The sequence below is a fragment of the Dasypus novemcinctus genome, chromosome 7, assembly GCF_030445035.2.
Source record: "Dasypus novemcinctus isolate mDasNov1 chromosome 7, mDasNov1.1.hap2, whole genome shotgun sequence".
NCBI lineage: Eukaryota > Metazoa > Chordata > Mammalia > Cingulata > Dasypodidae > Dasypus > Dasypus novemcinctus.
This window is the reverse complement of record NC_080679.1, coordinates 34,772,558-34,798,863: the sequence shown is the minus strand read 5'-3', so window position 1 is coordinate 34,798,863 and position 26,306 is coordinate 34,772,558. Positions and strand designations below refer to the sequence as shown.

The window sequence follows — 26,306 nt, the reverse complement described above, 5'->3', positions numbered from 1 at the left end:
GTTAAATCTGTATATTAGTTCGAGTAGGATAGACATCTTAATGATGTTTAGTCTTCCTATCCATGAACAGGGAATGTTCTTCTACTATTTAAGTCTTCTTTGATTTCCTTTAAAAGTATTTCCTTTAAAAGTATTGCATGGTTTTTTGCATATCATTCATTTATATCTTTTGTTAAATTTATTACTAAGTATTTGATTCTTTTAGTTGCTATTGTAAATGGTATTTTTTTCCTGATTTCCTCCTCATATTTCTCATTATTGGTATACAGAAATGCTACTGATTTTTGTACTTTGATCTTATAACCTACATCTTTACTGCACTCATTTATAAACTTAGAAGCTTTATTGTAGATTTCTCAGGGCTTTCTATGTGTGGGATCATGTCCTCTGCAAATAGTGAAATTTTTACTTCTTCTATTCCAATCTGGATGGCTTTTATACAGTTTTCTTGCCTATGATCATGAGCAAGAATTTCTAACACGGTGTTAAATAGGAGCAGTGATAGTGGGCATTCTTGTCTTGTTTCTGATCTTGGGGAGAAATCTTTTAGGATTTCACCATTGAATATAATGTTAGCTGTGGGTTTTTCATGCATAGCCTTTATTATGTTGAGGAAATTTTCTTCTATTCCAATCTTTTGCAGTGTTTTTATCAGGGAAGGGTGCTGTATTTTGTAGAATTTATTTTCCGTGTTTACAGAGATGATCATGTGATTTTTTTTCTTTTGATCTGTTTTTGTGGTGTATTACATTGATTGATTTTCTTATGTTGGACCATCATCACATACCAGGGATAAAACCCACTTGGTCATGGTGTATAACTTGTTTGATGTGTTGTTGAATGTGATTAGCAAGTGTTTTGTTGAGGATTTTAGCATCTAGTTTCATTAGAAAGATTGGTTTGTAATTTTCCTTTCTTGTAGCATCTTTGTTTGGCTTTGCTATTAGGGTTATGTCGGCATCAGAGAATGAGTTAGGCAGTGTTCCTTCTACTTCTATTTTTTGGAAGAGTTTAAGAGGATTAGTGTTAGTTTTTTCCAAAATGTTTGGTAGAATTCACCTGTGAAGCTGTCTGGTCCTGGGCTCTTCTTAGTTGGGAGGTTTTGATGACTAATTTTATCCCCTTATGTGTGATTGGTCTGTTTATTTTTTAGTTCTTTCATGGATTTTACTCCACACAAAAAATTGTAAGCAATCAACAAGTTGTCAGCTATTCCAAGACTGCTTTATTATTCAGGATTAAACTTATAATGCAATGCTTTTATAGTCTTCCATCACTTTCATAATCAAATTATAAGATCACAACATACTGCTCACCTGCATGGTGGCCTCTGCCCCAACTCCACATTACATGTCCCCATCCCCTGGCTACAAATAATCTCTCTTGTCTCAGCTCCTATAGCAATTTATTTTGTCATACTTCTTAGGAAATTTGTCGATCAGTTGTCTCAAGGTGCTGAGTGTGATGTTGCCTCACCCCATTCCGCCACCCACTACCATGTTAGTAAACATAAGAAACCCTATGAGAAATGCATGGTATATTCTTGCCATAGCCTCTGTTGTAAATCCCTGCACAATGAATAGCCACTCCTGCTATCTGGTTTGTCATCCATTAACAATAAGAAAGATAAGGAATAAAGCAGAAGGAAGATTGAAATATTTCCCTTATAACTGATAAAGACTAAATAGAAAGATAGAGCTCAAAGCAGAATTGACCTGAAAACTCATGGCATGGAAGAGAGAAGTCTTACTCTGTTGGCAAGCTTTCCAGGAAGAAGGAAGGAGTCAAGGTGATTATACACAGTGTATCTTTATAAATTTGCCATTCAGTTAGTTTACCCATTCCCCAAAACTGAATGAATAAAGCAGCAGAGAGTGGCAGTGGCCTGGGGTAATACTGAGTTCTTTTCACTGGAGGAAAGCTTGAGGAGTAAGAAGTGATCCTAACACTGCAAGGTTTTTGTTGTCTTAAACAATAGGAATTAAACTTTGTGCCACAAACAGTGGCCTTGAGGAGAGCAAATCTCATTCTAACTTGATGGTCCTGCTCCCACTTTCCTTAGGCTCTTTCTTCCATCAAGAGGTTCTAGAATGGATCCAAACTATGTGTTGTTAACTTCAAGCCCACCTTCTACCTGAGTTTTAAAATTTACTTTCTGTTGTATTTTCCAAAACAGAAATACCCAACTACATTCTTCAATAGGGTGTATCAGAGATTCTGCAGTGAGATTAAGTGACAACATTAATACACTGCAAAAATAAAATTCATAAATGTTCCCTCATAATAAGATGCCAACAATATCAAGAACCAACCCCAAAATTTGATTTAAAAATACTCTCATTATCAAATTCATGATGAGACATGAAATCCTATTTCAAGTTAATATCCATACACATTAAAGTTAAAAGCCAGGGTCCAATATTGTTAAATTAAAATTTAAAACCAATCCTCCTACTGTAGGTAGAAATTCTATGCAGTAGTCTTGGAGTACATATATGTTTTGCTTTAGTAGATTCTATAAGAAAGTTTTCCAAAGTGATTTTATCAGTTTTCATTCCCAACAGCAGTAAGTAAGTGTTCCATTTGCTCTACAGTCTTACCAATGTTCAGTATTATCAGTCTTTTTATTTGAGCCGTTTTACTTGTTTAATTTCCATATCCATCTTGCAAATCAAAAGATTTAAGAGGTTCTCATATGCTTATTGGAATTTGGATAGCTACTTTTGCAAAGTGCCTGCTAAAGTCTTATGCCAAAATGAGGTTATCAGTATTTTTCTATTTGATATGTAGGATTTGTTTATAGGTTTATTTTTATTTTATTTCCACTATGATCTTTATTATTGTCTACCTTCTGCTTTCTTTGAGTTTAATTTGTTGTTTTCTAAATTATTTACGTGGGTTTGATTGTTCTTGATTTTCAGTCATTTTTCTTATATATGCATTTTAGAATATAAAGTTTCCTTTAAGCACCATGTTAGCTACCTTTACTGTTTGTTTTGTTTCTATCAGTTACTAACAGAGAAGCATTAATATTTCCAAATGTTTGCAGAATTTTTCACTTCTTTTTTGTTCTGTCAGTTTTTGCTTTATGTATTTTGAGTCTATGTTAATAAATACATAACATTTAGAATTATATATTCCTAGTGGCTTAACCCTTTTATAATTATAAAATTTCTATCTTTAACTCTAAAAATGCTTCTTGCCCTAAAGTCTATTTTGTCTGGCATTAATATAGTTACAGCAGCTATCTTTTGGTAAATTCTTATACTTTTCCCTTCAAATTTTGTATATCCTTGTGTTTATTTATTTTTTTATGTTTCTTTTTTTGTCTTTATTTGTTTTTTTTTAATATTACATTAAAAAAATATGAGGTCCCCATATACCCCACCCCCCTCACCCCACTCCTTCCCCCATAGCAACAATCTCCTCCATCATCATGAGACATTCATTGCATTTGGTGAATACATCTCTGAGCACCGCTGCACTTCATGGTCAAGCAGAATATAATGGAGCTTTTTTTTTTCATCCAGTCAATTCTTATAATCTTTGTCTTATATTTGGAGTATTAACTGTTTATATTTAATATAAATAATGATATCTTGAGGTTTAAATCTAACATCTTTACTATTTTCTCTGCCAATTTTGATTGTTTTCTCTTTTTTTTCATTTCTTCTTGATTAGCCAAGTATTTTTGTCAATCTACTTTTGTCCTTTATTAGTTTATTTTGCATTCTATTGTTCTTTTTAGTGCTCACAACTTACATTCTTGTCTTATAAGTATTTAATATAATTTTTATCACATTCCAGTCAATTCCATGACCTTAGAGCACTTTAACTCATTTTCACTTCCCTTCAACCATTTTTGCTAATGCTGTCATGTTATAGTCCTACATGTATTTCAAACCCATTAAACATGATTATTATTATTTATATAATCAATAATTATTTACCTTTTCCATCTTTTTTTTACTCTTTCCAGAACCCTCATGCTTTTATATGCAATAATTTTCCTTATGCTTGAAAAGTTCTCACATATTTAATATTTTATTGCAGATCTGCTTGCAATAAATTCTATAATTTTACTTGCTGTGACATTTTCCTTTGCTTAATTTTGAAAGATGTTTTCTCTTGGTATGGAGGTCTATAGTAGCAAAAAAAATTAGCAATTTTAAGAAGACATTGCATTGTCTAATGACTTTCATCATTTCAGTTGAAAATCAGTTGTAAGACATTATACATTTGAAATTAATGTTGGTTTTTTAATCTCTGGAGGCTTTTAAAACTTTATCTTTGCTTCAGTTTTCAGGACTTTGAGTCTGATTGCCTAGTTTTGACTTCCATTGTATTTATTAATATTTGTTTTGGGAATCAGAGCACTTCATGAATATGAAGCTTGATAGCTTTAAGAATTTTAGAAAATTCACCACCAGTATCTCTTCAAATTTGCTTCTGTCCCTTTCCTTCTATGACTACATTTACACAAATAATTGGCCTTTTTGTCATCCTCTAAATGTCTCTTAGAGGCTCTTTTCTGTAATTTTCATCATTATTTCCTCGGCTTCTGTCTAGATATTTTCTATTGATCTTTTTTCTGGGTTCACGGTCATCTCTTTCATGGTGTCTAATCTACTATTAAACTCATCTCTTGAATAGTTTTAACTATTGTAGTTTTCAGTTCTAGAATTTCCATTTAATTCTTTTATAGCTTTCATAGTTTTAATGAAATTCTCCATTGTGTCATCTACTTCATTTAACACTTTAATCACAATTACTTTAAAATCTGTCTGATAACTTCAATATTTAGAACATTTGTGGTTCTGTTTCTGTCGAGTATTCTTTTCCTTGGGTTTTGACCATTTAATTCTGGAATGACTGGTAATTTTTGAATACTGGAGATTATATGGGGGGAAAAGTAGACTTAATTTAAGGTTGTGGCTGATTTTATCTTCCTCCAGGAAGCATCGTGTTTCCTGTTTGACAGACATTTAAGGGAGGGACCTTGGATTTCTTTGTAGTTGAGTTTCAGTCTATGTAAGGGCTGTTCTATTTCATCCTCTTAGGATGTAGACCTTCCATGGACCTTTATCTCCTTGAAGGAACCTAAACCAGAATCTGTATTTCCTCAGCTCCATGAGATGTCTGAAAATACTGCTTGGCTCCCCAGCTTTTAGTTGACACTTCTACTTGGCTTTGTCCTATTTAATCCCTTGGCACTATATAATTTAAAAATTAGCAAATGCCTGGAGTAGAAAAGTGCTGCATAATATCTCACTCAACTGAAAAAGCTTCATTTTGATTCAGAATCCTGATACCTCCAAAAGCTATGTGGAAGCCTTGGCAACTGATGCCTTTACAAGTAAATTGTTTTAGATTTTGTCCAGGCTTCCAAGTGAGAAGGTTATTAAAGGAAGCAGAACAGACTTTTTGCTCACTTTTTATTTCTTGTTTTGGTTTGTTTTTAGATGGTACTTTTATATGATTTAATAATAATTGTTGTTGACAACATTTACAATGTTATTTTTTAGTATACCTGTATTTAGAATCCTGTTAAACACTGAAGGATGGAGAATATATGATAAATGTATCTGTTTGTTCATTCCTTCATCCAACAAGTGTCCTGTACTCTGAGGGCCATGTGTGGGCTGGGTGATAGGCCTTCGGAAATAAACCTTTAAGCAAGTAGGTAGACAGATGCACAGGGCCTGTGGTACAGTGATGCATGTTGCATCACTGTTAGAAAATGGTTGGGGGCCAGCTTTTAAGGGCATTATTGGCTGGAGATAAAGGGAATGGTGTTTACACAATCCCAAGTGTCCTGCCTACACTCGTGAACACCTGAGCCTCAGAAGCAGCTACCAAGGCCAGTGGGCAATGCCCTGGCACTGAGAGGCCCTTGGCAGAAGTGGGGTAACAGAGAAGCAGAAATCAAAATAGGTAAGAGCCAGGCCGAGGAGGTTCCTTTTGCTACCCACCACTTAGCAGCTGATCACTAATCCATCTTGTAGCAACCAGCCCATGCTGATTCCAGATCTAAGCTGGGCTGGCAGTGACTGAGGTATAGAATGAACTGAACCTAGTCCTACCCTCATGAAGCTTCCAGCCGCATTGGGTGGGCATTAAAGTTGGAATTTGAATTCCAACTTTTTGGATGTGAATTGTGTGGCCAAAGAGGGAATCTCAAGACTCCGGGCCAAGGAAGCCTTCCTACCCCTACTGGAGTATGGAGGAAGGTGAAGGCAAAGGTTGTGCCTGGCAAAGGGATCCACTTGTTGAAGTCATTTTTTTTTTCCTTTCCCTCCTCCCCCACCCTGCTGTTTTTGCTGTCTGTGTTCATTACCTGTGTGATCTTCTGTATCTATTTCTCTTTTTGTCTTCTCTTCTCATCTTTCTCCTCTGGGATTCACCAGGATTCAATCCTGGAGATCTCTGATGTGAAGAGAGGTTACCTGTCAATTGAGCCACCTCAGTTCCTGGTCTCTGCTGTGCTACACCTTGGCCCTCCCCTTCATCTCTCTTTTGTTGCATCATCATCTTGCTGCGTGACTCACTTGCGCAGGCAATGGCTCACCATGTGGTCACTCATGTAGGCATTTGGCTCACTGCACGGGTACTGGTTCGCCATGTGGGCACTGGCTTATCACTCACCTGGGCACTCAGCTCACCACATGGGCACTTGGCTTGCCATGTGGGCACTCACATGGATACTCAGCTTACCACGTGGGCACTCAACTCACTACATGGGCACCACATGGGCACTCAGCTCGCCATGTGGGCACTTGGCTCACCATGTGTGCATTCAACTCACCACACAGGCACTGGCTCACTGCACAGGCACACTTTCTCTTCTTTTTCACCAGGAGGCCCCAGGGACTGAACCTGGGTCCTCGCATATGGTAGATGGAGGCCTTGTCGCTTGAGCCACATCTGCTTCCCTGACTCACTTTCTAAGATGCTAAAGAGGAAATAGAGTACAAAAGTACAAAACAGTTTTTACAAATATGTCCCCATGCTCACCAAATTCTGAAAATTGCCTTTTCCTGCCTATGGAGCCCTTTACCCAGGCAAAATTATATTAGTAGAAACCAGTACTCAATATTGACAAAGACCATAGCAAAAACTTGGTGGTGTCTGTAGGGAAAATGGATCAAAGAAAATCTTGGTTTCAAGATCTCCAGGATACTAGCTAGTCAGTGTCTGTTTTCTGGGATTCACAACATGTAAACTTAAATTCATTTGGGGGAAATCTCCCAACAAAAGGTTTATGTTGGTCTTACACATTTATGGTTTTGGAGGGAAAAATCCACCCTTGTATAATAAGTACTTAATTTCCATTTTCCCTTTGAACTGAAGTTTATAACACCCCGGTACTACCGTGACTGTGGGCCATATCCTCTGAGTATGCACACTTACGCTAATAAGCAGGCATATTCAGACCTGCCTCAGAAAAGCTGTTTCCATAGACACTTGTTATGAAGTTACCTAAGCTTTAGGAAGAAAGCCTCCTTGGGAAGGATTTTATATTGCCTCAGATTTGTTTCAGCTGGAAAAATCACTCAGCAAATCGCTGATTTGAAGTTTTGTTGATGATTCTGAGGCCTGTACCTCTAGATGGAGTATAACTCTACCTACTATCAGTCTGTTGTTTTTTTTCAACCATTGTATACTTGGCTACTTGCCCTGGTCAAATAGCAGACTTCCTAAAGGCAGGATTCATTACCTTTTTAGTTGATGCTCAAGTAATTAATTATTACTGTTGGTCAACATTTCCAGCAGCTTTTACTGCTCTTGACATAGATGGACTGGAAAGGGAGCTCAGAATTCATCATCTCTCCAGAAACTTTTTATTTTTCCAAGATCCTAAATATGGCACAACCACAGAAGTGAAATGTAAAAGGTAATTTGGTTTTCTCTCTGTTGCTTAAAGTCTTCAGATGCTGATGGTTTTGGAAGCTTTGGTCCCATGTTACCTACAAAAGCTGAAGAGACAGACATCACAAGTAGAGACAGTACCTGCTGCCCGAGAGGAGATTGCTGCCACAGCTGCTCTTGCCACATCCCTACAGGCCCTTTTGTACAGTGTTGAGGTCCTCACCAGGTAATCCCATTGGCAGAACCTGCCCCCCCATCGCCAGCCTTATACCATACATATCCAGTGAAAGAGAAAGGGAAAATGTAGCAGATAAAAATTTCTAAAATCCAGTCTTTACTTACAGATACTTCCCCAAACATTTATGGCTCAAAAATGCAAATATTCCCTACATTGTTTGGACAAATAGTGCTAAGTTCTATATTAATATTTCCAACATGATTGCTAAACAGACATTTGCATATGACTTGATGAGCTTCCCTGGTGGTATTAATCCAGTAGTATATGAAATTTTTGTAAAAGGGCCAATTTAGTAAGTATGAAAACATTTGTGACTCATATTTTTATTAGCTATCATATTATTTTATGAGACATGAAATGTCTACAATTCCAAATAAGCACCCTTTTATTATTTCACTATGTATGAGGTTTTTGTTTTTTTTTTTTAACTATAATTTCAGAAACTACATAACAAACTTCTGGATTTTATCTAATGCTAAAATTAACAGATTCACTGTGGAAAGAGGCCAAATAGTATTGGGAGAGAGGATTGAGGGATTTGGGAATGGGAATATAAATTGGCACCAGAGAATAGCTCTAAACAAAGTTCCAAAATTTAGCCTTGTCACAAGAGTCTTAGATGCAGAAGCGAAAGGATTTGCACTATCATTAGTCAGGAAAGGGCTGGAGGAAGACTCTGGATGGAACAAAAGATGGACTGGGAGGAGTGAAGATGGATGCAAGAACTATGTAAATGTTGGCTTTCTTTCTCCATTCTCATTCTCTAAAATTAACTGGGAGGAACTGTTCCTCCTAGGGTGGAATGGGAGCCTAAGGTTTCTTCCTGGGTTTGTGTCTTTGCTACCCCAGCCCACACAGCCATGCTGTGTATGTCCAGTCTAAAGTACCATATTCTTAACTCAAAATTCTGTGTATGCTTTATCCACCCCCTCCAAGGAACACCAACCTCCCCAGCACCATCTAGCTTTGTTGGTGGAAGGATTAGTTAAAATCCCTCAGCCCAGGAAGGACTTGGTCAGCATGCACCAGCAAGTGAGACTTTTATTAACTTCATCATATTTTATTTTCTACTCATGAGCCATATTGTCAACCTAGACAAGCAGAATATATCCCAAAAGCCTTGGGTAGACTATCGCTACTGAATGCTATACCTTAGCTGCAGAAGTGGGAAGAGGTAGAACAAGGAGACATGCCGGATTATCTCTTCCAACGGAAAATAGCCCCAATACTTTGAAGATGGTCCCATGAAGATCCTGGGAGAAATATCCTAAGAAGAAATATACGACTTGCACACTTCCTTCTGCACCCACCTGGCCACTTCACTGGCCCTTTCCTGCAACTAGAAGAGAGAAATACAGTCCATATTTCCTGAGTGCCACTTTAGTTATTTCTCCTCACAGTACTTAATGTTGGTGTTTTCCTTCTTTCTATCTATATTTATAAGAAGAAATCAATAAACTTAGCCAAAATTTATTTATCCAAAATTCCATGAAGAGTTGTGGATGGAGCTCTGGCATGTAAAATTCTGTAGCTTTAAAATGCATCCTGAATAAGTAAACAAAAACAAAAACAAAAAAAAAGACAATAAATGAAACTCATTCCGAGACAGTTAAAATATTCCAGAGCATATAATATTCTTTCGTTATAGGGGAAGACCAGCCTTATTGGTTGGTAATAATTATTCACAATAGAATTAACTTCATTGTTTTTACAAAAAAAAATTTTTTTAATCGTTTTCACTTTCACACTCCTGTTTTTTCTATCTCCTGAAAATAATGAACAATTCTATTGGTAGTAATATATAAGTATATTACAAATGCATCTATTTTCCATTGTTACATAACAAATTACCACAAATGTAGAGGATGAAAACAAAACCCATATAATATCTCACAGTTCGGTAGGCCAGAAGTCAAGGCAGGTTTGACTGTCTTCTCAGGGTCTTACAAGCCTGAAACCAAAGTGTCAGTCAGGTGAGGTTCTTTTCTGAAGGTTCTGGGGGAGAATCGGCTTCTAAGCTTGTGCAGAAGTTTTGGCAGAATCCATCTCCATCTGAGGGCCCTGTTTTCCTGCTGACTGTCACTAGGGGGCCACTCTGCTTCTAGAAGCCACCTTCACTCCTCCATCTTCCAGACAGTGAGATTCAGGCATTGACTCTCTCTGCCCCCAGCCAGATAATACTCTCCGCTTTGAAACAGTGCTGTGATGGCATTAGGCCCACCAAGATTATCTCCCCTTTGCAATATGGTGTAGCTAATTACTGGACTAATAACATGGAGAGGGAGAGGGGTGTCTGGGGGCCACATTAAAGTTTAGCCTCCTTAAAAGACAGAGGAAGAGAAGATCTGGTAGTATGACTGCTAAAGGTTAGTTACTTTGTAGCCATACCCAGTATACAAACAGTGAGCAACTTAGAAGCAAGCCTTAAAGTGTTCATAAAAATAATTGCTTTGGAAAGTTCCAACATCCCTTCCATATCTTCGGTACTAGTACAGAGGCACAGTTTACCTAGTATTTAAAGAAAACCTTGCAGATCTGCAAGGAGATGATTCAAATCTATTATTAAGTATCTAAATGACCAATTTATAATAGGTATTACCTTCCTCATTTACCTGGGTAGCCTTAAGTATAATTTTGGTTAGAAGGATTCTTCCATCTTTGTGTTTATTCAGAAAAATACAATGATTGATTCTGGTATGTATAGGTATGCACACCCTTCCCTTTTACCTTTTGAATAGTGTGGTTAACTTTCTGGTACCTTTAGAATTCAAGAGTGAGTTCTTAACTCTTAATCAGTACATAGTCTGATTTCATAAATGTCTTATTTAAAGATCTACAGTTTATTACTCAGAATCAAGAAGTGGAAAAACTTAAATCATGGTGAGTTTATAGACCCTGGGATTAAATATTCCCTTTAAAGTGAGTTTCAGAACCAAGACAGAAAAACAGTAGGACAGAAAAGCATGTCTTTTTAAGACTCTAAAACTAACTTTCAAAACCTCAAGTCAAGTCAGTAACTTGAGGATTTCATGACTCAAGTCAGTAACTTGAGGATTTCATGAATGTTTCCACTCCTGTTGCTGATTTGTCATTGTGGTTGTTGCTGTTATAGGCCCATGACAGCTCCACAGATGAGCAGGTGTGACCAGGGTCATAAAGGAACCACCACAGCCAACCACACCATGTCATCTGGGGTGAACACCAGGTAATTTACTGACACTTATTTTCCCATGATCTCTCAATTTCATGCCACATGAATTTCAGCTGTTAGGAATGAGAGGCCTCCTGAAAATAGTCGACACTGAGTGTGAAAATCCCCAAGGAAAAGAAAAAAGATGGGAGTTTAGAGTTCCACAAAAATACCAAGGTTTCTTTTGAAAGTGTCCAAGAGAAAATCCAAACCACTTTCAGAAATTGCCACGTGCTTTGGTTGTTTACACGAATATGCCAGATGTTTGATTTGTCTCCAAGGAAAAGGCAACTAAATAATAATCAGGAGGTGGTTTCTAGAGTCAACTTTCTTTGAACAGATTTTCTACTGACATTTCATCCGAACTTTGACTTACATTCTCAAATGATGTTTTCACAGTTGTTGATGCAATCTCCCTCTTTTATTTTGGTGTAACTCAAATACTAACTATACTGTCAATAGTTTACCTGCTTCATTCTATCAATGTTAACCTCTAAGTATTCCAATACACAACATTTTTAATTGGCTCCCTCCTCCAAGGAAAGTTTAAGATAAGACAAAGCCAAAAGCAGCTTAAGAAGAAGTTGGGCGGCGGACTTGGCCCAGTGGTTAGGGCCTCCGTCTACCACATGGGAGGTCTGCGGTTCAAACCCTGGGCCTCCTTGACCCATGTGGAGCTGGCCCATGCGCAGTGCTGATGTGCGCAAGGAGTGCCCTGCCATGCAGGGGTGTCCCCCTCATAGGGGAGCCCCACGCGCAAGGAGTGCTCCCCGTAAGGAGAGCCACCCAGCGCAAAAGAAAATGCAGCCTGCCCAGAAATGGTGCCGCACACACAGAGAGCTGACACAACAAGATGATGCAACAAAGAGAAACACAGATTCCTGTGCCGCTGACAACAACAGAGGCGGACAAAGAAGATGCAGCAAATAGACACAGAGAACAGACAACTGGGGGGGGGGGGAAGGGGAGAGAAATAAATAAATAAATCTTAAAATAAAAAGAAGTTATTTTTTCCCAGTATAGAGTAGGCCATTGAAGGAGAAACTAAATAATTTCCCACTCTCTCTAAAGCACATATCTAAGTGTGTATCATTATTTATATAGTTAATCCCTTACTCATCATATATAGTCATATTAAAACCAAAAACCTCCAAAACCAACTACAAATTACTTTAAGTGTTGATTAATTTATGCCTATGTTTCTTTTATTAAAGAGAGATTATTATAGTTTAAGTGATATTTAAGGGCCCCTCTAAGTAGATTGGGCTAGGTATAGCTACTATACATGATGCACATGGAAAAAGAGGGCTTTTAGAAAGTGCTGTTTTCATTGTCATAAAGCAATAAGTCTCCAGTCTTCCTCTTTTCACCTTAGACAGAGCATATAGTGTTGAAACTATAACTTAGATTCTCTTTTTTTATTTATTTATTTATTTATTTATTTAATTCCCCCCCTCCCCCGGTTGTCTGTTCTCTGTGTCTATTTGCTGCATCTTGTTTCTTTGTCCGCTTCTGTTGTCGTCAGCGGCACGGGAAGTGTGGGTGGCGCCATTCCTGGGCAGGCTGCACTTTTCTTTCGCGCTGGGCGGCTCTCCTTACAGGTGCACTCCTTGCGCATGGGGCTCCCCTACGTGGGGGACACCCCTGTGTGGCAGGGCACTCCTTGCGCGCATCAGCACTGCTCATGGGCCAGCTCCACACCAGTCAAGGAGGCCCGGGGTTTGAACTGCGGACCTCCCATGTGGTAGACAGATGCCCTAACCACTGGGCCAAGTCCGTTTCCCTAGATTCTCTTTGCTTTCAGAGTTTTCAAAAATTTCTCTTTTATCTTCCATGAGTTCATATTTATTTTTATAAGATTTTCCTTTATTAAATACAGCAGTAAAAGCTTTCATTGCACATACAATAGCAGCATATGTAGTAGCTAAATGAAAGATTTTATATTTTAGGATTAATTGTGTATATTTGAAAACTTATCGAAATACGTAGTTTCAAAGACTTTTCATTTTAAAAAGTCAGTAAGATGCTCCATCAAAGGGGCCCTGTTCTCACTCTGATAGATTGTTTTTTTGACTCCTAGGTACCAAGAACAAGGAGCCAAATTGCACTTTATCAGGTACAGGAAGACTTGCCTAATTTCATACCAGTGCTGATATCTTACCACGACTACCTTTAGCTGGCTTCTGGTTCCAATGGATTTCATTTACTTGAGTCACGGCATAATATTTCTGGGTAAATTGTCAAATAAAACGGCTTATGCAAAGCCTCTACAATTTTGAAGACAGTTGCTTCCAAGCTGTTAAACTTTCTTTATCCTTACAGATGGGGTTCTCGTAGGCTGTGCCCTACTGATTGATTCACTCATTAGGAATCTTATATTTTTCTTTAGTATGATATGCTTCTCTCAGTTACCACGTACATGTTCTATCAGACCCCCCAGTTAACCTTTTATGATTTCCTAGGGAAAACCTTCACCTGCTGGAGGAAGGGCAGGGTCTTCCCAGAGAGGAGCTGGATGAACGAATTGCTCGGGAGGAGTTCAGAAGACCCCGGGAGTCCCTGCTGAATATTTGCACGGAGTTCTATAAGCACTGTGGGCCAAGGCTGAAGATCTTGCAAAACCTGGCTGGAGAGCCACGGGTTACCGCCCTGGAGCTGTTGGATGTGAAGTCCCACATGAGGTACTGGCCTTGCTGTCCTTGCCCCTGAGTGTGGACACATCTTGGGCCATTTGTCTGGGTGGGGGTTGTCCCCAGGATAAAAACATGGAATTTTCAGGAAAATTTGTTCCCTGTGGCTTAAAATGTATATCTTAAAGGACTCTCTGAGAAAGTGTATATTGCACCCGTCCCGACGGTTAGATGGGCTCTTCCACAAAACACTTGCAGCCATGGGACAGGATGGGGAGCTCGGCAGTGGATAGGACCTCCGTCTAACACATGGGAGGTCCGTGGTTCAAACCCCAGGTCTCCTTAACCCATGTGGAGCTGGCCCATGTGCAGTGCTGATGCGCGCAAGGAGTGCCGTGCCACGCAGGGGTGTCCCCCGTGTAGAGAAGCCCCATGCGCAAGAAGTACACCCCCTAAGGAGAGCCACCCAGCGTGAGAGAAATTTCAGCCTGCCCAGGAATGGCGCCGCACACACGGAGAGCTGACACAACAAGATGACGTAACTAAAAGAGACACAGATTCCTGTGCTGCTGACAACAACAGAAGCGGACAAAAGAACATGCAGCAAATGGACACAGAGAACAGACAACGGGGGCAGGCTGGGGAAGGGTGGAGAAATAAATAAAATTAAATTTAAAAAAAGAGAGAGGGAAGCAGACTTGGCCCAGTGGTTAGGGCATCTGCCTACCACATGGGATGTCCACGGTTCAAACCCCAGGCCTCCTTGACCCGTGTGGAGCTGGCCCACGTGCAGTGCTGATGCGCGAAAGGAGTGCCCTGCCACACAGGGTGTCCCCCACGTAGGGGAGCCCCATGCGCAAGGAGTGTGCCCTGTAAGGAGAGCCACCCAGTGCAAAAGAAAGTTCAGCCTGCCCAGGAATGGTGCTGCACACACGGAGAGCTGACACAGCAAGATGACGCAACAACAAAAAAAGAAAAACACAGATTCCTGTGCCGCTGACAACAACAGAAGTGGACAAAGAAGAACACACAGCAAATGGACACAGAGAACAGACACCTGGGGGGCGGGGGGGAGAAGGGGAGAGAAATAAAAAAAGAAAAAAAAAGAAAAGTCAATAAAAAAAAAGAGAGAGAGAATGTCAGGATGGACAGGGAAATATATTCTTATATTCTTAGGTCAGAAAAGTTCTGTCCATACATTTACTCCTCAATAAAAGAAAATGAAAGAGAAATTTCAGCCCCTGAATTTTGAGAAAAGTAGTCTTCCTCCAAGTACTATTTACTGCTTCTTGTCTAATTTCTTTTTACAAGAATCCAGTGTACCTCTTCTATTATTTTACATGAAAAATGCATTACTACTTTCTGCTTGAGGGCTTGATCTACTCCTGAACTATGTGAATCCTAAGTCGTGGTCCCTGCAAGGAAGTGAGCCATTTCAACTCTTAGGCACACTCTGCTTGGGCCTGAGATGCCATACCTCATTGTGCATGATAGTCTTCCAAAGTCTCAAAAGTGTCCTGATAAAAATTCTGAACTGGATGAAGCCGGTCATAATTATTTTTTTAAATGTTTACTCCTGGTGTGTCAGGAAGAGACCCCAGAATGGCATCTCTGTGCACTCATATTTTCTTCTTCCTGTGGAGCTGCCATCTCTCATGTAACTCAGAATGATAAAAACTGTGTTTGTGTTTCCAGGTCCTTAAAAGGAATATCATTCCAGAGAAGCTTGTTTTCAGATTTGGAACAGTTTGTAAAGGGTCATAAAAATTGAAAGGAATCTTTCATGAGCAACCTAATATTCAGCTGGAAATTTTAGCATATCTATAAAACTAAAGGTAGAGTTAGGTTCAAATCATTCAATACTGCAATTTAGCTTGCAATATTCTGATTATTGACTTTTAATCCTTAAAACCATATTTTAAGATCAGACTGTACTAGTGAGGGATTGAGAGGAGAAAAATGTGTGGAGAACACAGGCTCTTTCTCCTCCAGACTAATTTCGTATTCTCTGCATTGTGGGCGTGCTTCCAGCAATGCCCTGGAGAACTCCAGGACTTCCCTGTGTTCACACTCCCTGCTGTGCAATAATGGAGAAGAGCTTATTTGACGCTGAGAATATCAGTCCCTCATAGGGGACCTCAAGGAAAAGGGAAGAAAGTTGGAGGAGTTCTAGTACTTTTGTCTTAGCCAGTCAGTGGCTATCTCTTTCCTTTCACACTGATCATCTCTAACTGACCTAAGTAATTCTGTGGACAGAAAGGCATCACATTCCCAGAGTAAGAAAGCCACCACTGACAATCATTTTGTGTGAGAAAGAGGAAAAGCTTCCTAAAGAGACAGAGATATTGAAAGAAAGAGAAATCATGAGTTAGTGAATATCCTTTAAGTTGATCTTTGGTAGCCACACACCCCCTTCCTCAGGGGATATGGAGGAAGACTGAGTGAGAGGGGCCTGGCACTCCCTCTAGAGGCCAAATCCTATGAAAAGTTAAATGAGCTGTGATTAAAGTGATTGAACTCAGTGCCTGTCACAGATATAGGGCAGAAGATATACTAATGATAATGACAATGAACCAAAAATGACACTGGATACTAGGGATGTAAATGATAATAAAATAAAGTCTGAGAAGCAGATATGGCTCAACTGATAAAGCATCTACCTACCATATGGAAGGTCCAGGGTTCAATACCCAGGGCATTCTGGCCCATGTGGTGAGCGGGCCCACACACAGTGCTGCTGCACACAAGGAGTGCCGTGCTACACAGGGGCGCCCCATGTGCAAGGAGTGCTCCCCACAAGGAGAGCCGCCCCACGTGAAGAAAGCACAGCCCACCCAGGAGTGACTCTGCACACACGGAGAGCTGACACAGCAAGATGACGCAACAAAAAGTGACACAGATTCCCGGTACTGCCTAACAAGTATGCAAGCAGACACAGAAGAACACACAGTGAATGGACACAGAGAGCAGACAGGGGAGAAGGGGAGAGAAATTTTTAAAAAAAAAATCTTTAAAAAGAAATAAATAGGGCGGCGGACTTGGCCCAGTGGTTAGGGCGTCTGTCTACCACATGGGAGGTCCGTGGTTCAAACCCTGGGCCTCCTTGACCCGTGTGCAGCTGGCCCATGTGCAGTGCTCCTGCACGCAAGGAGAGCCATGCCACGCAGGGGTGTCCCCCACGTAGGGGAGCCCCATGCACAAGGAGCGTGCCCCAGAAGGAGAGCCGCCCAGCACGAAAGAAAGTACAGCCTGCCCAGAAATGGCGCCGCACACATGGAGAGCTGACACAACAAGATGACGCAACAAAAAGAAACACGGATTCCCATGCTGCTGACAACAACAGAAGCGGACAAAGAAGACGCAGCAAATAGACACAGAGAACAGACAACCCGGGTGGGGGGAGGGAAGGGGAGAGAAATAAATAAACAAATAAATCTTTAAAAAAATTAAAATAAAATAAATAAATAAAGTCTGACCCTCAATATGCTCACAGTCCAGTGCAAGAGATGGACATAAGGAAATAACTGTAATGCAGTGTTACAAGTCCTATAATCAGGTGTATGTATCTATGTTTTTATCATTTTACAAAGGATTTAAGGCAACTTAGAAAACTTACATGATACAAATGGATAAATTATACAAACAAGAATATCAGAACAATGTGAAAAATGAGCAGTGAAATGCTTGTGATAGAATTAGCTCAGGAAATCTATATGATTTGATTATATTAGATCATATACATGCACCATAAATTTGACAGTGAGTTTCTGAGTTATTGGAGCAATGAGGGGGAAATTATCAACTTCAAAATCATGCTGTCAATAAGGTAGAAACCACCAGCTCTTTGCTGAAACATTGCTTTTTTTAAAAGTACAAAGCACAAGAAATGTCTCCTTGTTGGTGTTTGTTAAAAGGAGAGTGGTGTGATGAACATCATCCTTCACAGCATCCCATAGTAGATATGAGTGCCAGTTTCATGTGACTGAATGCCGCTCAGTATAAAAAGTTGGCCTAATGTTGTAATGCAATCCAGCAAAAGTATCCTATCTGGACCCAGAATAATGTTGTTTGAGGACAGTTATTTCCTGGCCTAGATCTATAGGAGGGCATATTAGTCAGGGTTCTTTAGAGAAAGAGAACCAACAGGAAATATCTGTAAATATTATGAGATTTTATAAAATTGTCTCATGCAACGGTAGGGATACATGAGTCCAAATTCCCAAGGCCAGGCTATAAGCTGGAAAATCCCATGAAGATTTTCAGTGAATTCTCCAGGAGAAGCCAGCTGGCTGAAGTAGAGCTGGAAATCCTCTCTTCTTTTTCTTTTTAAAAAAAATTTTTTGTCTTTATTTACTTTTTTATGTTACGTTAAAAAAAATGAGGTCCCCATATATCCCCCACCCCCCCACCCCAACCCTCCGCCCACAACAACAACCTCCTCCATCATCACGAGACACTCATTGCATTTGGTGAATACATCTCCGAGCACTGCTGCACCCCATGATCAATGGTCCACACCATAGCCCACACTCTCCCACAGTTCACCCTGTGGGCCATGGGAGGACACATAGTGTCTGGCAACTGTCCCTGCAGCACCACCCAGGACAACTCCAACCCTCAAAAATGCCCCCACATCACATCTCCTCCTCCCACTCCCTACCCCCAGCAGCCACCATGGCTACTTTCTCCACACCAATGCCACATTTTCTTCGATTACTAATCACAATAGTTCATGAAATCCATGCTCCATTCCTCCATCCTGTCGACCCTAGAATGGCCGTGTCCACTCCACATCTGTATCAAGAGGGAGCTTAGATTCCACATGGGAAATCCTTTCTTCTGACTGCTGAAGTCATCACTTCTTTTGAAGCCTTCAGCTGATTGGATGAGACATCTCACATTGCTGAAGGCAATCTCCTCAGTTGATTGTAGATGTAGTCAGCCATAGATGCAATCAACTTAATGATTAAGGTGATTTAATGACTTAAATCAATTTAAGTCCATGAAATGTCTTCATAGTAACAATCAGGCCAGTGCTTGCTTGACCAAACAACGGGGCATCATTACCTGGCCAAGTTGACACATGAGCCTAACCACCACAGAGGGTAAAAATATTGCCTGAGGAGTATTTAATATTTGCCTTCTATTAATACAATTTCTCACGAAAAGATTTTGATAAAGATGGCCCTGCCATATTCTTTGGCCAAACAGGGATATTCTGCATTGCTGAGAATGTGTATTCATAAGCATTGAACCTCCACCAAGCAAAGGGTGTAATTAAGGTTTTCTATTATAATTTAAGTACAAATTTTGTTATGTGTCAGAGTAAGAGTTAAAAATATATATTTGGGAACTGTGGGCATAGTGGTGGTATTTAAAGTAATAAGAATCGATAAAGGAGAGAAGGATGGTTAAAAAGAAAGAGAGAAAAGTAATGATATCAAAGACAAAGGAGATATTTGCAGGAAGAATGTGCTCTGAACCAAGGAGCCAGGAAGCAATTTTGAGACAGTATTTACTCCTGCATTTGTGGACTATAAGGTTGACTATAAGGCTCTCAGGGAACCTAATCTAATATTCTTTATTAGATGGAGTCTCTGCTCTAAAGGAATTTATTACCTCTTTTGTCCAACACAGAGCTGCCAAAGCAGGTAGTAGGATCTGCAATTTTCTCTCTCTGTTTATTTATCAAGAGATTATTCATGTTACAGTATAGCAGTCTATATAAAAGGGAAATTTTGTTATGTCCAAAACAAAAGCATTTTGTATCATGACTAGTGTAGCAGTTTGATATTATTGATGAATTCCAAAAAGAAATACTGAATTATGTTTGTAAATTAGTCTTTTCCTCTGGGCATATGAGATTATATTGGATTACTTAATCAAATGGGGCATTGAGTACCCACCCCTTGGTGGGTGGGGACTCACAGATAAAAGGCATGGCAAAGGACAGAGTTGAGGGTTTTTTGATGTTGAAGTTTGATGCTGAAGCCTTAAGTTAGAACCCCAGGAAGTAAGCTCACAGAGGAAAGAGAGGCAAGCCCCAGGAAGGGAGGAACACAGGAAGCCTGAACCCTCCCAGACACAGATGTCTGCAGCCATCTTGCTCCAACACATGACTTTGGTAAGGGAAGTAACTTATGCTTTATGGTCTGATATCTGAAAGCTCCTACCCCAAATAAATACCCTTTGTAAAAACAAACCAATTTCTGGTATTTTGAATCAGCACCCCTTTGGCTGACTAATACAACTAGGGATTGGAGAAATTCAGATGGTAATACATAAAATGACTCTCAAATTCAGATATAAATATGGTTCTCAAGCTTAAATAGATTATTTCTCAAGAATTTCTCATCATTATCTATAAAATAACTTTAAGAAGGGAAAAAAAGGGAAATGGACTTGGTTCAACCTATAGAGCATCTGCCTACCACATGGGAGGTCCATGGTTCAAACTCAGGACCTCCTTGACCCATGTGGAGCTGGCCCACATGCAGTGCTGATGCATGCAAGGAGTGCCGTGCTACGCAGGAGTGCTCCCGCGTAGGGGAGCCCCATGTGCAAGGAGTGCGCCCTGTAAGGAGAGCTGCCCAGTGCAAAAGAAAGTCCAGCCTGCCCAGGAGTGGTGCCGCACACATGGAGAGCCGATGCAGCAAGATGATGCAACAAAAGGAGACACAGATTCCCAGGCCGCTGACAAGAATAGAAGTGGACACAGAAGAACACACAGCAAATGGACACAGAGAGCAGACAGCTGGGGGAGGGGAGGGGCGGGGTGAGGGGAGAGAAATAAATAAAAAATAAAATCTTAAAAAAAAAAAAGGGAAAAGGAATATGTGTACATGGGTATACCTTTATCTGTCACACAAACCACAAAGAGTTGTTTTCTGTATGCCACATTTACTAGAAAGAAAGAAAAAGAGTGTACAGGCTCATTAAAATGACTTCTTTAAAATATGTACACACACACACACAATTTCCAGAAGAACTATGTAAATGTTCAGTACAGAGAGAAGAAGATATTAGAAATGAAGAGGCAGTAGCTATCTCTTGATATTGAAGATTGCCCTGGAGAAGATTGATTGGAATTAGGCTTCCAGAATTAGATCCAGTAGGAAGAAATTAGAAGAAATTTGTGGATTCACATGAGGATAGCTAATCTGAATGAGTTGCCTTGTGTGGTAGTGAATTCTCTATCCATGGAGTTAGTCAGATGGGGCAATTGTAAATTCAAGTATTAGAGATGCAGTGCCTTGGCTGTGCTTCCTAAACCAGAGTGTCCATCAAAATCTCCCAGTGAAGCACTTAAACTATAGATCCCTTCAAGCATTTACCCTCTTGCAGTAATCAAAAGGAAGTTTCTGTTTGTTAATGTTCTATAGCTAATAGATGAGAAAAGGAATTATATAATATTATGATCGTATTACCCCTAATGAAGTAATGGATCTATCCAATGACTACCAATGGCAGCTAATATCAGAGAATAAGTAACAACTCAGAATCTTTTACCTCCTGTTGAAAGTACACACCACCTATAACTTATTTTTGCCAGAATCTCAAACCTGAATTTGATCTAGCCTCTAAATCTAACTACCAATTAGATTTAATTTATTAAATTAAATACAGGAGGCTGTAGGACATATTACGTTATACCATGAAGATGAAATCAACAAATTCCAAAGTGGGAAACGCTACAGGACAAACAGCTAATTTTCTCAACAAATAAATTATAAGGTGGTTAAAAGCAAATAGGAAGAAATTATAAATTAAAAAGACTCTAGAGACATATCAGCCAATAGAAATTTATGGGCCTTATTTGGAACCTAATTTTGAAAAAAAAAATACATTTATTAAAAAATTATGAGATAATATGGAAATGTTGAAAACTGACTGCATATTTGATTTTTTAAATGATTTTTTAAATTTGTTAAATGTCATAATGATGTAGTGGTTAATTTTTTAATGATTCCTTAATCTTTAGAGATACATACTGAAATACATATGGATAAGACGGTATGATGTTTGGAATTTAACATCCAAAATTGGCCAGGGTGAGGGTTAGGGGAGTGATTGGTAGTATGGTTGAAACAACAGCAGCCATGAATTCCAACCTCACCCTGACACCAATGCCAGATAAAGATACCACAAGATAAGAAAATTACAGACTAATTTCTCTTATTATACACTATGATCAAGTGGGTTTTATCCCAGGTATGCAAACGTGGGTCAACCTAAGAAAATCATGTAATACGTATTAACAAAACAAAGGAAAAAACATACAACCTCCTCAATTGATGAACAAAAGGCATTTTGGGAAGCAGATGTGGCTCAACCAGTAGAGCATCTGCTACCATATAGGAGGTTCAGGGTTCGATACCCAGGGCCTCCTGGCTCGTGTGGTGAGCTGGCTCACGCACAGTGCTGCCATGCGCAAGGAGTGCCATGTCATGCAGGGGTGCCCCCTGTGTAGGGGTTCCCCACATGCAAGGAGTGTACCCTGCAAGAAGAGCTGCCCCGCACGAGAAACACAGCCCACCCAGGGGTGGTGCTGCACACATGGAGAGCTGATGGAGCAAGATGACACATATTCCCAGTGCCACCTGACAAGAAAGCAAATGGACACAGAAGAACACATAGCAAATGGACACAAAGAGCAGACAATAGGGGGGGGGGGGGGGAGGAAGGGGAGACAAATAAATAAAATAAACCTTTAAAAAAAAAGCATTTTACAAAGTTCAGCATCCTTTCTTGATAAAAACACTTAGAAAAATAGGAATAGAAGGAAACTCTTCAACATAATGAAGGGTGTATTTGAAAAACCCATATCTAACATTATATTCAATGGTAAAAGACTGAAAGCTTTCCCTCAAAGATCTGGAACAAGGCAAGGATGCTATGGTGGTTAGAAACTGTATGTATCCCAGAGAATCATGTACTTAAAGTTAATCCATTCCTGTGGATGTCAAACTATTTTAAGTAGGGCCTTTTGATTAGGTTACTTCTGTTAATGCATCGCCTAGGGTGGGTCTTAATCCTCTTACAGGAGTCCTTTATAAAGGGGATGAATACAGAGAGAGAGAGAGAGAAAGAAGAGAGAAGAAAGAAGAGTAAGCCATGGAAGCAAGAAGCTGAAAGTAATGAAACCCAGAAGAGAAGGGAGAGACCAGCAGATTCTACCATGTGACAGAGGAGTCCAGGATTGCCAGTAGTTCGTCTTCAGAAAGAGTCACCTGATGATGCCTTGCTTTGAACATTTCTCTCAGCATCTGAACTGTAAACTTGTAAGCTAATAAATTCCCATTGTTAAAGCCAAAACATTTCATGGTATTTGCTTTGAGCAGCTTAGCAAATTAAAACAGATGTCCAATGTCATCACTGTTATTCATCATTGTACTGGAAGTTCTAGTGAGAACTATTAGACAGGAAAAAGAAATAAAAGGCATCCAAGTTGTAAAGAGAGAAATAAAACTTTCACTATTTGCAGATGACATGACCCTATATACCGAAAGTCCTGAAAAATCTACAACAAAGCTTCTAGAGCTAATAAATGAATTTTGTAAAGTAGCAGGGCAAAGAATCTATACGCAAAAATCAGTAGTGTTTCTATACACTGGCAAAGAGTAATGTGAAGAGAAAATTAAGAAAAAAATCCATTTACAATAGCAACTAAAATAATCCAATATTTAGGAATAAATTTAACCTAGGATGTAAAGGACTTATACTTGGGAAATTATAATACTTTACTGAAAGAAATCAATGAAGATCTAAATACATGGAAGTTTTGTGTGATCTATGTATATTCTAAAAATAAATTATTTTAAAAATTAAATAAATAAACAAACATAAGGACATTCCATGCCCATGTATTGAAAAACTAAATATTGTTAAGATGTCCATTTTTCCCACAATAATTTACAGATTCAATGCAATTCCAATGAAAATTCTGACAGCCTACTTTGCAGAAATGGAAATGCTAATTATCAAATTAATTTAGAAGGTAAGGGGCCCTGAATAGCCAAAACGATCTTGAAAAGAAGAACGAAGTTGGAAGACCCATACTTCCTAACTTTAAAACTTATTACACAACTACAGTTATCAAACCTGCATGGTACTGGTACAAAGATAGATAAATAGACCAATGGAATAAAATTGAGTGTTCAGAAATCGACCCTCATATCTATGACCAACTGATTTTCAACAAGGCTGCCAAATCCACTCAAATGAGAAAGAACAGTCTTTTCAACAAATGCTGCTGGGAGAACTGGATATCCATATGTAAAAAAGTGAAGGAGGACCCCTGTCTCATACCATACAGAAAAATTAAAATGCATCAAAGACCTACATGTAAGAACCACGACTATAAAACTCCTTGAAGAATATGTGTGGAAGCATCATTAGGATCTTTTGTTAGGCAATGGTTTCTTAGACTTTATACCCAAAGCACAAGTAATAACAAAAATTTAGTGAAAGGGACCTCATCAAAATTAAAAATTTTGTGCATCAAAGGACTTTGTCATGCAAATGAAAAAACAGTCTACTCTGGGAAACGGAAGTGGCTGAACCAAATGGGCTCCCATCTACCATATAGGAGGTCCAGGGTTCGATGCCTGGGGCTTCCTGGTGAGGGCAGGCTGGCCTGTGCAGTGAGCTGGCTCATGGGGAGTACCAACCCACATAGGAATGCTGCCCCGTGCAGGTGTGCCACCCTGCATAGGACTGCCACCCTGCATGGGAAAGCCACCCCGTGCAGGAGTGCTGGCTGACACTGAGAGCTGGCATAGCAAGATGGCACAACAGGAGACACAGAGGACAGAAAATAAGAAGACGTAGCAGAACAGGGAGACGAGGTGGCGCAAGAGAGTAATTGCTCTCGCCCACTCTGGAAGGTCCCAGGATCAGTTCCCAGAGCCGCCTAATGAGAATACAAGCAGACATAGAAGAACACACAGTGAATGGATGAAGAGAGCAGAAAATGGGGGAAAGCGGAGGGGGGTAAATAAATAAAAATAAAATCTTAAAAAAAAACCACAGCCTACTCATTGGGAGAAAGTATTTGGAAGCCATATATCTGATAAGGGTTTAATATCCAGAATACATATTTAAAATCCTGCAACTCAACAATAAATAGACAAATGATCCAATTTAAAAATGGACAAAAGACTTGAATATCCATTTCTCCAAAGAGGATAAACAAATGGCAAGAAAGCACATGAAAGAATGCTCAACATCATAAACTATTAGGGGGATGCAAATCAAACCACACTGAGATACCGTTTCACATCCACTAGAATGGCTATTACTAAAAAAAAAAAAAAATACAGAAAATTACAAGTGTTGGAGAAAGTGTGGAGAAGTAGGAATACTCATTCAAAGCTGGTGAGAATGTAAAATGATGCAGCCGCTGTGGAAAATAGTTAGGCACTTCCTCAGAAAGCCAATTACAGAATTACCATTTGACTCAGCAATCCCTCTGCTAGGTATATACCCAAAAGAATTGAAAGCAGGGACTCCAATAGATATTTGAACACCGATGTTCATTGTGGCATTATTCACAATTGCCAAAGTATTGAAACAGCCCAAATGCCCATCAGCCAATACATGGATAAACAAAATGTGGTATATACATACAATGCAATATTATTCAGCCTTAAAAATGAATAAAGTTCTAATTCATGCATGAACCCTGTAGACATTGTGCTGAGTTAAATAAACCAGACACAAAAGTACAAATATTGTGTGATCTCACTGATAAGAAATAACTAGAATAAGCAAAATCTCAGAGTGAGAATCTAGAATATAAGTTACAGTGGGCTGTGTTAAGGGGAGAGAACAGGATGTTAATGCTTAAATTACACAGAATTTTTATTTGGGTTCATTGTAAAGTTTTGGAAATGGATGGTGGTGATGGTAGCACAATATTGTGAGTTTAATTAACAACATTGAATTATATGTGTGAATGTGGTTAAAAGGGGAATTTTAGGTCATAAACATGATACTAGAATAAAACTTCAAAGATAAATCACAGGACTGTACAACACAATGAATCCTACTGTAAACAATGGGTATAGTTAATAGTATAATTATAAAAATATTCTGTCACGAATTAGAACAAATGTGCCACATTTTTAATGCTAGGTATTAAAAATAGAGTGGTATATGGGGAAAAAACACACCCTAATGTAAACTACGGTCTATAGTTAATAGTATAATTATAAGATTCCTTCATCAGTTTTGACAAAGGTACCACACTAATGCAACGTATTAATAATGGGGGAAAGAATATGGGAACACTGTACTTCTACATGATTTTTCTGTAAAGCTACAACATATCTAATTAAAAAATTTTTTTTGAACAGTGGCCATGAATTGATAATTATTG

The 26,306-nt window shown here is 39.2% G+C and overlaps 1 protein-coding gene across 8 annotated transcripts in view; it reads left to right on the top strand.

Moving 5' to 3' along the window:
- Positions 1-26,306, top strand: part of UNC80 (unc-80 homolog, NALCN channel complex subunit) — a 270,741-nt gene that overhangs the window by 211,036 nt on the left and 33,399 nt on the right. For all 8 annotated transcript variants that reach the window (XM_058300212.1, XM_058300207.1, XM_058300210.2 and 5 more), the window contains 4 exons: positions 7,925-8,095; positions 11,220-11,312; positions 13,378-13,413; positions 13,760-13,978. In XM_058300212.1, the coding sequence (XP_058156195.1) occupies positions 7,925-8,095; positions 11,220-11,312; positions 13,378-13,413; positions 13,760-13,978 (519 nt within the window). The remainder of the gene's footprint in view (positions 1-7,924; positions 8,096-11,219; positions 11,313-13,377; positions 13,414-13,759; positions 13,979-26,306) is intronic.